Consider the following 14,301-nt stretch of genomic DNA (forward strand, 5'->3'; position numbering starts at 1 on the left):
ACTTGTCCACGGACAAGTTGGACCCACAAATTCACTTGTCCGCACCAAAGAAGTACTTGTCCGTACTTTTAAGATAAATAAAGGAAAACATCATTACTAATTAAGCAAATAATACAAACATACACTTTTGTTAAGTTCTATTTTTGATTATATACATAGTTAACTAGAAAATACAAGCAAGATGTGCAAACAATAAGAACACATTAAGTCACACATGATACCATCTCGGATATTTAATAATCTCAACATGACTAGAAAATTCACTTGAAATAAAATAATCTTCGCTAAATATAAGTATATAACTATCCGCTTATAAAGGAAACTTCTTACAAAGTTTACATTCACACACACCGGTAATGTTTTCAATCCAAGGAAATTCAATTAGCCAAGACTCAACAAATTCTCGTTTCCGCTTGGCGTCGTATGCTTTATCATATTCATACTTGGCTTTTCTCTTCTTTTCCGAAGCTGGACTGATTTTATAATTGGTCTGATTAGCGTCATGGCTTGATGTTAAAGTGGTTTTATTTTTAAAAAAATCAAATGCAGGTCGGTAAAACATGTTTGCGGCCATTTGCAATTTACGAAAAATGTTATCTAATGCGTGATTGGCTGTTGCTGTACACGTGCACTGATTTCTCTACTATAAATGTTACCTAATGCGTGATTGGCTTTTGCTATATATGCGTGGACATGTTTACAACATTAAATAATTATTATCGGAAAATAACCTACCTCCAGTTAAAAAGTGAGCTAGTTCGTTTTTTATTTTCTGAAAATATTTAAGTTTCGTTCTCGAAATAAAATTTACCACGGAAATTTTACTTGTCCCCGGACAAGCCAGCTTTCAAAAGCTGCTTGCCCGGAAGGGGAAATTGACGACTCGGACAACTCGGACAGCATATTTCAGAACCCCTGATGAGGTGTCATCCAAGATAAGCCAAATTAGGCTTATCAGGGACAACACTTTCTACCTAGACTGGATTGTTGCTGAATAAGAAACTTCTTAAAAAAACAAGGGCTGTTAGTAAAACATGCATGCCCCCCTATATGGGCTATAAGTTGTAGTAGCAGCTATTGTGTATACGTTTTTTGTCACTGTGGTGGTGGTGGTGGTGGTGGATGTGGTGGTGGTGGTGGTGGGTGGTGGTGGAGGTGGTGGTGGAAGAAATAATAATAGTAGTAGTAGTAGTAGTAGTAGTAGTAGTAGTAAGTAGTAGTAGTAGTAGTAGTAGTAGTAGTAGTAGTAGAAGTAGTAGTAGTAGTAGTAGTAGTAGTAGTAGTAGTAGTAGTAGTAGTAGTAGTAGTAGTACTAGTAGTAGAGTAGTAGTAGTAGTAGTAGTAGTAGTAGTAGTAGTAGTAGTAGTAGTAGTAGTAGTAGTAGTAGTAGTAGTAGTAGTAGAAGTAGTAGCAGCAGCAGCAGCAGCAGCAGCAGCAGCAGTAGTAGTAGTAGTAGTAGTAGTAGTAGTATGCATTACAAAAATGCAGTTAGCCTTACATTTGGTCAAATTTAAATAAATTACAAGGGAGGCAAATGCTGTAACAATAAATTTAAACTTATTGCATTTGTTTCCCCTGTATATAAGAATGTATTACCTCCCCTGTCCTGCTTATATTTATATTAATCAACAAAATTAAACATTTACACAATATTTAATAAACAAAATATACAACAAGATGTGTTTGTGAAACACAATGTCCCCCTATATGATGTTTGACATTGTAGGATGACCTTGACCTTGTGAAGGATGACCTTGACCTTAACCTTTCACCACTCAAAATGTGCAGCTCCATGAGATACACATGCATGCCAAATATCAAGTTGCTATCTTCAATATTGCAAAAGTATTAATAAAATAAGCGATTTGGGCCACATATATTTGACCTCTGACCTTGAAGGATGACCTTGACCTTTCACCACTCAAAATGAGCAGCTCCATGAGATGCACATGCATGCCAAATATCAAGTTGCTATCTTCATTATTGCAAAAGTATTCATAAAATGAGCGATTTTGGCCACATATAATTGACCTCTGACCTTGAAGGATGACCTTGACCTTTCACCACTCAAAATGTGCAGCTCCATGAGATACACATGCATGCCAAATATCAAGTTGCTATCTTCAATATTGCAAAAGTATTCATAAAATGTTAAAGTTGGCGCAAACAGACAGACCAACAGACCAACAGACAGACCAACAGACAGACCAACAGACAGGGCAAAAACAATATGTCCCCCACTACTATAGTGGGGGACATAAAAAATCTCATATTCTGATAATATTTTTACTGATCCACTGTATTTTACTAAAAGGATGATGTTTCATTGGACTGATAATTATAGATTTAGGATTACAGACCAGTTGCTTCAGTAATATTGTTCAGAGTGTGCCCTGTTGGCCGCGTATGCATTCTTGAGTTATCATTCAAAAACCATTTTACTATTTCGAGTCACCGTGACCTTGACCTTTGACCTAGTGACCTCAAAATCAATAGGGGTCATCTGCGAGTCATGATCAATGTACATATGAAGTTTCATGATCCTAGGCCCAAGCGTTTTCGAGTTATCGTATGACAACCACCTGGTGGACGGACAGGACGGACCGACCGACATGAGCAAAGCAATATACCCCCTCTTCTTCGAAGGGGGGCATAATAATTTGTAAGCGGTAAGTATTGAATCTGATAAGACCTCTGTGGACTGCACAGACATTATAATTAGGTACGATACTTTAAGCACATGAACTTAGCCTTGTTTTACCAGAGAACTGATCAAAGCAGTTTCTGCAAGGTACTTACCGTCTACTTCATCCAAGGATTCTGTAGACCGGGTTATAGAGTCAGCACTGAAATGTAGTCATAATGTCATTTGTATGCAAAAATGATTAAGAATATAAACTAAAGAATAATTTTTTTTATCATTGATGATTCATTTTAAATAAAGTTAGTTCGATTAAACCTATGAACTATGGCTCAAATTCATAGCTTGCTTAACCCTTTCCCACTCAGAAGCAAAGTGAAAATTGCAAACAGCCTAAAACCAGAACAGCCTGTGAGTAACTTGAGGTCTGTTCAGGTTTTATGCTGTTTTCTGCTCATCAGTATCTAAGGGTTTGAAATGAAGCCTTTCAAACTTGAACTTATTGAGAAAGGACTTAAATTCAATTTGATTTTCTAAAGGACTTCAAATGCATTAAAAGGTGTTTCTGAGTGGCAAAGGTTTAACGATTATTAACTCTTTCAGTGCTGGAACTGAATTTTGAAGGCCTTTGCAAACAGTTTGGATCCAGATGAGACGCCACAAAACATGGCGTCTTATCAGGATCTCAACTGTTTGCTATTCTGATAGTATTCTTGGAAAAAAAATCGAAGAAAATGCTTATTTTAGAAATTCAGCTGATGACATTTTAGCAGACGACAAATTTCCCAGCATGCAAAGGGTAAAAGACTCTTGTGAGTCTTGTATTAATTTGGTATCACTGGTGGAGAATGCACCCAGACAGGAAGTAAAACCAGGGACATTACCATTGAAAGGTGAAGTTGAACACAATATTTACAAGCATATGTCACGGTCCATGTTCATTAACTAGACTTAAGAATAAATAAGAATTTCAGGACAAAATATCCGGGCACTGTTTCAATAAACATCGTAGTACACATTTACGATACAATACGTTTTTCGAAGATACATAATTACTTAATTCCATATCATCTGATTATAAATTTTCAGTACTTAATTAGTTATAGGCATCTCAAGCGCCACATATATTTTACGAGCATGGCGAGCTAGTTCGTCTACTTATTAAGATTACAAAATTTTCTCGTAAGTTAAAATTGTCGTACGATCGTTTATGAAATATGAATGAATTATGTTATTTGAGTAAATATAATGTGCCTTATGTTTAGAATAGAACAAATTCAAAACTAGCGTTAATTAGAAAACACCCAAGGAAGGAAAACATCTATTCCCCATTTTTGGGTTCACTCCGATTTGTTAATCAAACAAGCTATGTGAAAAGCTATGTGTAAAGCAATTTTTGTACACAAATGAGGAAATTAGGTAAATAAAGTGGAAATCCCCCCCCCAATAAAATGTTTCTGCATTCTTAAAACTGATGTGTTAATATGGACTCCAGTCAATCAACTGTAGATGCCGTTACCTGGCATGTATTGGGGAGAGACGGGAGACGTTGCCAGAGTCTCCTTCCTCCTCCACGATCGCTCGACTGAAACAGATAACACCGTCACATGAACATTTGGATTCCATAGAACCCACCTCTCCTGACACAAGCTGCTTGCATATTATTCAATACAGCTATAATAACATGCATTTTCTACGAGTCTTTTTCTTTTACATTTTTAAGCATTCCTTCAATTCATTTGGGCTCTGGACTAGTAAATATTTCAGTCCATTTTACAAGGGATTATATGAAAGCAACCAAATTCTGCAAGAGATTAACTATTAAAATACACAAGTTTTTATTTCATTAAAACCATTTTCTAATAAATACAGATGAAAACAACAAAACAATAGATTTGTTAATAATAAATAAATATTAAAAGCTTTGCTTTATTGACAACATTTTGATAAAACAGCGATATATATTTAATAGACATTTGCATTTTATAAAATGTAAAAGGCATCATAAACCTTAAAAATCACAAAACACCATTTACAAAGGCATCATAAACCTTAACAATCACAAAACACCGTTTACAAAGGAAATTCTGTAAAATAACATTAACAATAGTCAAACAAATAAACAAAAGAACAAACAACAAATATCCCAAGATTATAACTGCAGAACATCGACTCACATGGCAAGACCAGCATTATGCTCAAATTCAAACAGAAATTGAAGTATCAAGCTAAGTACAAATCAGAGTTTTGGAATACAAGAAAGATAATGAAAGACCTGCCTCCAAGGCATTGCTTTCCTTTTTCAAATAAAAAGCTAAATGGAACACATAAAGACCAGTAGAATAACAAATGTCATGCGATAGCGAGTTTCATTGGTCAAATTAAGGATACAGTTTCAGTTCTATTGAAGTCTTTGGCACTAGCACTAAATTATTAAAAAAGACTTATTGCTGCTATTAGCATCAATAAATAAAACTCACTAAATAAACTAAAGCTAAAAAATATTCTATGCCTGGCAAGCAATTGTTGGTAAGGACTCCATTAAGACATGTGTCCATAGGGCATGGTTGCCCCCACATTCCAATTTAGTCTCAAAAGTCTGATTATGTCATAAACAAGCTTTGAAAGGCCAAATTTGACCTTTGACTTCAATGCATGACCTTGACCTTTGAGGTAGTGAGATGGTTGATACACTAGACACTCAGTCTCCTCATGGTGATAATTTCTGAATGGTGGTCAGTAGAAGTAAGCCATTTTACAATAGCATGATAAATTAAAAGTAACTGATTTGACAGGATGTTTTATGGCCAAGTTTGACCTTTGAATTCTAAGAATGACCTTGACCTTTGAGACAAGTGTTATATGTAACACGTCTTCATGTAATTGATTGAATTTTTGCCATATTATTTTAAATCCTTCAATAAAATGCACAGTTAAAGCTGACACAGGAATATTCAAGCCCATTTTGTTAAATGTGACATGTTTTCTCATGATGGTGGACATTTGTGGAAAATTATTTCAATATCTATCAATACAAAGCAAGGTTAGGGCTGAAACACAAAACTTCTCACAGACAGACCAAGATTGTGACTGCTGTATTCCATCTTCTTCAATGGTGGCTCAGAAACAACAATAATGAAATACATCAACTATGTAACTAATGGAAAAAGGAACACTAACAAGAGCACTGCATAGCTGGTGCCGACGCTCGGCTGCGGGTGCAGTTTTGAATAAATGAAAGCTTGTCAGAAAAATATTAGAGGTCACAGTCACCTTGACCTTTGACCTAGTGGCCCAAAAATGGGTGTGGCATGTACAACTCATCAAGGTTCAGCTACATATGAAGTTTCAATTTTGTAGGTGGAAGCATTTTGCTTTTTTAGAGCCAATATTAAGGTTTTAGCATGACGTAGACGGCGGACGAGCTGGCTATGACAATACCTTGTTTTTTTTTCCGAAAACAGCCGAGCTAAAAATAGGTCTAGAAATAAATATTGACAGCACCTTAATGCTGTATATAATAGATGAGACATCTTTATTTTATTGAACACAAATTCATTTTGACACTAGGAACATTTGCCTTAGCTATGGAGTTGACATAATTGTTTGTTTGTACTTCTTTATCAGGTGAGGTATTGGTGTCAATATGCTCAAAGGTCTTAAGGATCTTCCAGCGATATTACTGTATTAGACACCTACTTTGTCTCATATTGCATCAATCATAATCACCAAAACTACATCACAATATTTGATCAATTGAAATATGATTACCTAATAAATAATTTTTGCATTAAATAAAAATCCTATGTGGCTACAAAAATTATCTAGCAAACTTATGCTAATCTTGGCAAAAAAGACTTCAGCTCTTTCCAGAAATATGGGCCTAGTGATTAAAGTTTGAAAGCTATGTCCAACTAAACATTAGCACAAATCTGGGATGAGTGCACTGTAATTAGGAAAGCAAGGGTAGTAGTCTTAACTAAATGTTGGTTATCTTAGCCAAATGATTTTAAGACTAATAAAACATGTGACCGCAATGAACTTAACTCTTCGGAGCAGGGAAGTGTTGACGAGGTTTCACAATAAACTTGTAAGGAAAACTGTCTCATCACCTGGCAGCCATGTTTTTAACAAACCACAATCATTATCACACTAAACCCTGGTATGTACATTTCTTTTTATGTTTTATACAAGATCCATGATGATTGATTCAAAAATGGGACTCCTAGAGTGTTCAAATAGTTTTACAAAAGCCAAATAAAGAAAACTGTCCACCTCATGACGGCCATGTTTATCAACATATCTGAATTGTCAAGATATCAAAAGGAAAAGTTTTCAGAGCAAGTTTCATTTAGATTGAGCACATATATGTAACTTGTACACATTTAAAGTTTTCTTCTTTTTTTCCTTAAAGACCTATTTTTTTACCCAACATGCCTCAGTTTTGAACTCATCCAAGATATCATTGGTACAAACCTTCTCACAAAGTCTCATGAAGATTGGGTAATAAATTTGGCCTCTTAAGAGTTTCCACAAGCCTCTTCTTTCATTTGATCAAGTGATATGTATCTGAATCAACCTGACCAAGTTTCAAATAAGGCTGAGATATCATTAGGACATATCTTCTGACCAAGTTATATGATGATTGGGCAAAATATGTAGCCTCTAAAATATTCACATGGGTTTTCTTTAATAAGAACTAGTAACCAATCTTTTAAATCCCACTGGAACCCGTTTCAAACTGATGTGATATCATTAGGACAAATTTTGTGACCAAGTTTTATGAAGTTTTTATAAATGTGGCCTCTAGAATATGCTCAAGCTTTTTCTTTAATTTGACCAAGTATTAACCTCACTTTACCCAGTTTGAGCTCTGCCAGGATATCATTTAGAAAAATGCTCTGACCAAGTTGAATGAAGATTGGGCGATAAATGTGGCCTCTAGAGTGTGCACAAGGCAAATGTTGACAAGAGATGACAAGCAATTAATGACAGAAAAAAGGTGATCACAAAAGCTAACCATGAGCATGTTGCTCTCAGGTGAGCCTAAAATGGATTCATGTAGTTCTATGTATCAGCTGCCATCGATTGTAAAATGTGTGCTCTAATAAAATGAATACACATTTTGTCTATATGATGAACGTAATATTGAAGTATTTAACTTCATTATTTGAAGTGCTTATATTTTTACAAATGTAATTGGTTTCATATCTTGGATGGCTGTGAAGGAAACAACTATTGGAAATTAGTAAGATTTATGCAGTACCAATACCAAAACTAAACAGTGGTTTGTTATATGGTTTACAAAAAGTATTTAAAATGTAAATGGCAGCGTGCCGGTCTGAATTGAAAAGTTTGTTCAAAACTGCATTTACAAGACACAATAGCTGGCAATTAAGCAAAAAGCAACAAAAACAAACAAACAATTATAGTGACAATATGAAATATTTCTAAGTCCCTTACAGAACCACATCTGTCATAGCCCAGCCCAGCAATGAAAGCAAGCTAATATTATAAGAAGCTGTATATCTGCGATCACATCATAGTCATTATTATGTATGAGCCTCATTCTGAGAAAAAGGGGCTTAATGCATGTGCCTAAAGTCCACACAGGCTAATCAGGGAGAGCACTTTCTGCTTTTATGGCACTATAACATTTTAAGGACGTCTCCTCTAAGTGAAAGTCCAGTTTAGTCCAAGATTGTTATCCCTGATTAGCCTTTGCTTACAACACAGGCTTATCTGGGACCATACTTTAAGCACATACATTGAACTCCGTTTTCCCAGAGCGTAGGCCCATATTCATCTGTCCATGAAGACATCCCTGAGCCCAAACTAAAAACACCTATAGCATATTTGCATAATATCTGGCAAGTACCAAACACTACTGGCTGCTACAAATAAATGTACATAAAGAAGTATAGGGTTGTCATGACACCAGGTCATGTGACTTACTCCACATTAGGGACAGATGCCCTACGCCACTGAAGATAAGTTCCTATGTGGGGACTCGAAAAAAGGCTGCGGCGAAAGACATACAATTTTAATGATTAATACCTCACTTTTTATCAGTCATTTAAACCAAATACCTCAAGGTGAAAGAACACCTTTTTGTATATCTGCTACAAATGCAATAAATGAATAGGGTACAGTTGTCATTCTGCATATGCATGGAGTTATAATAAATCCACTGAACTGGTTGGTTTTATGACCTGATAATTACTCCAAGTAAAAAATAACAAAACACACTGGAGTATTAACATAGATAGGGCATTCAAATTACATGTACATACATTACATATTTATGTTTATACAATTTTGTATTTCAGCCTTAAGTCAACAGTTACATATATTATAATGTTGCCAAATATCCTTTCTTACATTTGAATGTAATCTAACAATAGTTTGTAATTACACACCATTTAATATTATTGAGTCGTGCACTGGAAAAACTGGGCTTAATGCCTGTGTCTAAAGTAGCGCCCCATATTAACCTGTGCAGAATCTGGGCAAATACTTTCCATCAAGCCTTGATTTTAGTATAGAAGTGACTTCCTTCAAATAAACATTTCCATAAAAGCTTGCAGTATTGCCAATAATTATTATGAACAGACGTAAAAGGCTAATCTGGGACAACACAAGAATGAGGCCGGTTTTCCCAGAGCATGATCTGGGACAACACAAGAATGAGACCAGTTTTCCCAGAGCATAATCTGGGACAACACAAGAATGAGGCCAGTTTTCTTGAACATGATCTGGGACAACACAAGAATGAGGCCAGTTTTCCCGGAGCATGATCTGGGACAACACAATAATGAGGCCAGTTTTCCCTGAGCATGATCTGGGACAACACAAGAATGAGGCCAGCTTTCTCAGAGCTTGATCTGGGACAACACAAGAATAAGGCCAGTTTTCCCAGAGCATGATCTGGGACAACACAAGAATGAGGCTGGTTTTCCTGAGCATGATCTGGGACAACACAAGAATGAGGCCAGTTTTCCTGAACGTGATCTGGGACAACACAAGAATGAGGCCAGTTTTCCCAGAGCATGATCTGGGACAACACAAGAATGAGACCAGTTTTCCAAGAGCATAATCTGGGACAACACAGGAATGAGACCAGTTTTCCTGAACATGATCTGCGACAACACAAGAATGAAGCCAGTTTTCCCGGAGCATGATCTGGGACAACACCATTATGAGGCCAGTTTTCCCTGAGCATGATCTGGGACAACACAAGAATGAGGCCAGTTTTCCCTGAGCATGATCTGGGACAACACAAGAATGAAGCCAGTTTTCCCTGAACATGATCTGGGACAACACAAGAATGAGGCTGGTTTTCCCTGAGCATAATCTGGGACAACACAAGAATGAGGCTGGTTTTCCCTGAGCTTGATCTGGGACAAAACAAGAATGAGGCCAGTTTTCCCAGAGCATGATCTGGGACAACACAAGAATGAGGCCAGTTTTCCCAAACATGATCTGGGACAACACAAGAATGAGGCCAGTTTTCCCGGAGCATGATCTGGGACAACACAAGAATGAGGCCAGTTTTCCCGAACATGATCTGGGACAACACAAGAATGAGGCCAGTTGTCCCAGATCATGGCTCAATATCAATTCCTGCAAATGAGTTTATATAATATAATTTTGTTGACAATATAAATAGCTGACGTTTTACTTAAAGTCGTGTTTATACATTTAATTATATATAATGTAAGTTATTTAATTAATACAAAGTTGAGTACATATACATGTATAAATAAATAAATCAGTAGTGTGTTAATGAATAATTGTTTATATCTACCACACTGACAAACTTTCTATATACAAGTCACTCACTGACTTGTATAAATGACCAAGATGTAAGAAACTACAAGAATGACTTCATAGGGAACAAACAGGCCTAAATGTGTATATGTAGTAGTAAAATAGAGTAACAAGATTGGCGCACAAAAGTTAAAGGTTTAGATAAGTGTTGTAGTTGGAATTAGTCTCGTGACAATATATATTGCCAATATGAGTGTTCTTCATGTCATGTCAAGATGTATTACGCCGTTATAAACACGATGCACAGTTAATACACGTGTAATTTAGATGTGAGTTTGGTGCAGAATGCAGAATTCATCTGTGACAGAATTTGGTGAAACTGTTGTCATTTTTGTGTTATTTAAATTTAGCATAAACATTACTTTTTTAGGTGGGGTAAATTTTAAAGGAAATGAAAACAATTTTTATATAATAAGATATTTTGTTATCATAAGGTTATTGCAAATACAATAGAATAAATATAATGTTAATATATTTCAACATCATTACAGAACAAAGTTTAGCATTTTATGAAGATACTCAAAGCAATACAAAATAATCGCTGTGTTTCGACAAAATTGGGAAATTAGTGTTGTTGTTGTTGTTTGCTAACAAATGCTTCAAAATTGAGAATAATAGTGTTTTCAATATTATATTAACCCTTTCAGTGCGGGAACCGAATTTTGAAGGCCTTTGCAAACAGTTTGGATCCAGATGAGACGCCACAGAACGTGGCGTCTCATCAGGATCCAAACTGTTTGCTATTCTGATAATATTCTTTGTAAAAAATCGAAGAAAATGCTAATTTTAGAAATTCAGCAGATGACATTTTAGCAGACGACAAATTTCCCAGCATGCAAAGGGTTAACTAAGGTGTAACTTGTAGTGCTGGACAGGAGATGAACTAAATTTTAAGATCTAAAAAATGTGTGAGTGTGTGTGTGAACAACTTCAATTGGGAATTTTAAGGTCCCATTTGGGAAAAATATATACCCTTTGTCCATTGGGAATGGGGCCGAATACTGGCACCAATTTTGATTTTTTTTTTTTAATTCTAGTATATGTCAGCTAAAACATTATATAAATGACAACAGTTGAACGTGAGTATGTATTGGTCCTGTGCACAGCATCTGCAAACTGCAAGTCTGCTTACATATTTGCATCATTATTAACAACAACAGCAGCAGCAGCAGTACTGGAAGCCCTATTTTGCTCCAAAATAGGCAAAGAGGAGGTTGCACCATAACGTCCAGGGGACTTAGAACGTCCTGGGGATTTGGTACGTCCAGGTGATTTGGAACGCTGCTTATCTAGATATGTGGTGTCTATTTGGATCCTGATAAAATAGTTGAAATGAGCTGTGGTTAAATAAATCCTTTCAAGGGCCTTGCTATTTAAACCACACAAATTAAAATCGAGTATCAAATAAACACCAATCATGTGTATTCTAACTTACATATTTCGTTCCTAGTTGGATTTGAATAGATCTCGCCAGCATCTTTTTACAGGTTGGATTTTGATTGTTAAAAAAGTTCTTCTGTTCATCAAACTTACATTAATTTGAGATTGTATGCACCATTGTTTTAACTTCAAGGTGTTATTCTCCTCAAAATTTACAGCTAACTTTTAAAGATATTTAGTTTTTTTCTCATGAACAAAGCCTCTCACTTCTTTAAAACAATAACGTCATGCACATTTACAAAAGAAATATGTCATCATACATCCTTTAACAATTGCTCAGCCAAAAAATTGCACACAATCTAAGGCTGTTTTAATGTAAGCAGGCCACGCTTCATCATGCATCAGTTGCTAGCGTTCAGCCATGTCAAAGCCACATGCTAATTTATAATATCCGTTTAATGAAAGCACAATTGCATTTTTTAAAGCTTCTACAAATAAATAAGTGCATGTCCCAAACATTTTTATAATCCTGCTTGTCACTTTGAGTGTCAAGTTAAAACAAGGGCTGTTTGCAAAACATGCATGCCCCCCATATGAGCTGTCAGTTGTAGTGGCAGCCATTGTGTGAATACGTTTTTTGGCACTGTGACCTTGACCTTTGACCTGAAAATCAATAGGGGTCATCTGCGAGTCATGATCAATGTACCTATGAAGTTTCATGATCCTAGGCGTAAGCGTTTTTCAGAGTTATCATCCGGAAACCATTTTTCTACGTTGAGTCACCGTGACCTTGACCTTTGACCTAGTGACCCAAAAATCAATAGGGGTCATCTGCAAGTCATGATCAATGTACCTATGAAGTTACATAATCCTAGGCATAAGTGTTCTTGAGTTATCATCCAGAAACCATTTTACTATTTCGGATCACCGTGACCTTGACCTTCGACCTAGTGACCTGAAAATCAATAGGGGTCATCTGCGAGTCATGATCAATGTACCTATGAAGTTTCATGATCCTAGGCATAAGCGTTCTTGAGTTATCATCCGAAAACCATTTTACTATTTCGGGTCACCGTGACCTTGACCTTTACCCTAGTGATCTATCGTAGGCTTAAGCATTCTTACAACACTGTGAGCACTTTGTGCTCAGGCGAGCAGAAAAAGCAACAACACAACATGCTAAAACATCAAGTGATTCTTGATAAATGGCTTATTGGTTTGTTGGTATCCAAGGGCCTATAGGACCCCCGATAGTAACCAAGTTTGATAGAGACTCACCTTGGGCTCGGTAAACTTTTTCTCTGCCCCTTGTCTTGAGATGTGTACATCTGAAAATATCAACAATATTGCCAACTATTCAGTAATTAATGGTGAATGTAAGTAGGCTAATATATGTCATGTACATACAATGTTTTAGCAAAAGGATTATATATCACTTTTCTTTGTACATTTTAAAAGCTATATTTTTTTGATATATTACGTTCTTTTGACTCCAGCAACAAAATAATGTTTATTTATTGAAAACGGCATCAAAATAATTATAACATATTAATTTGAAGATTTCGGTCCAATCAAACAGAAGTCAAGAACAAACGAACTAAAGTTTTTCATCCAAGATCAAAAGTAGAATCCAGGTTGCATGTACAGCCATTCCTATGAACAAAATTTCCTCCAATCAGATTATGTAATATAATAACATAAATTTATAGCACTCCTGAAGCATTCAATTAACACTCAGTTTCAGGCACAAACACAAACATGAGAAGACATTATAAAACCATAACTTCAGCGATGTGAGGTCAAAAAGAACTAGAGCTTTGTAACAGACGTGACGAATACCCCCAAATGCCGCATTGACACATAATATTTTGCATGTCGTCTTCACAAAAACAGCGGACACCATGCTCAATTTTTAAAACGCACTTAGTGACCCCTGGACCTAGTTTTTGACACAGAAAGGCCCATGTTCTAACTTGAACTTAAGATCATCTCCATAAAACTTCTGACCAAGTTTGGTGAAGATCGGATGTAAACTACTTGAATTAGAGAGCGGACACCATGCTGAATGTTAAAAAGTGACCTAGTTTTAGGCCCAGAATGGCCCATGTTCAAACTTGTCCTAGAGATCATTTAGATAAAACTTGTGACCAAGTTTGGTGAGGATTGGATGAAAACTACTTGAATTAGAGAGCGGACAACATGGTGAGGTTTAAAACGCACTAAAATACCCCCTGACCTAGTTTTTGACCCGGGATGACCCATATTCAAACTTGACCTAGACATCACCTAGATACAACTTCTGACCAAGTTTGGTGAAGATTGGATAAAAACTACTTGAATTAGAGAGCAGACAACATGGTGAGGTTTAAAACACACTATGTGACCCCGTGACCTAGTTTTTGACCCGGCATGGCCCATGTTCGAACTTGACCTACACATCATCTAGTTAC

The 14,301-nt window shown here is 36.2% G+C and overlaps 1 protein-coding gene across 5 annotated transcripts in view; it reads right to left on the reverse strand.

Annotated features, from left to right (window-relative positions):
• LOC127880245 (uncharacterized) overlaps nt 1–14,301 on the reverse strand; it is a 189,004-nt gene that overhangs the window by 5,713 nt on the left and 168,990 nt on the right. For 3 of the 5 annotated variants that reach the window (XM_052427555.1, XM_052427558.1, XM_052427556.1), the window contains 4 exons: nt 13,130–13,179; nt 8,597–8,662; nt 4,161–4,226; nt 2,800–2,846 (listed from right to left, as the gene is read on the reverse strand). In XM_052427555.1, coding sequence (XP_052283515.1) covers nt 2,800–2,846; nt 4,161–4,226; nt 8,597–8,662; nt 13,130–13,179 — 229 coding nt within the window. Of the gene's footprint in view, nt 1–2,799; nt 2,847–4,160; nt 4,227–4,818; nt 4,839–8,596; nt 8,663–13,129; nt 13,180–14,301 lie in introns of all 5 variants that reach the window. The other 2 variants (XM_052427559.1, XM_052427560.1) reach the window with 1 other exon arrangement.

Source organism: Dreissena polymorpha, chromosome 4 (assembly GCF_020536995.1).
Source record: "Dreissena polymorpha isolate Duluth1 chromosome 4, UMN_Dpol_1.0, whole genome shotgun sequence".
NCBI classification, from domain to species: Eukaryota; Metazoa; Mollusca; class Bivalvia; order Myida; family Dreissenidae; genus Dreissena; species Dreissena polymorpha.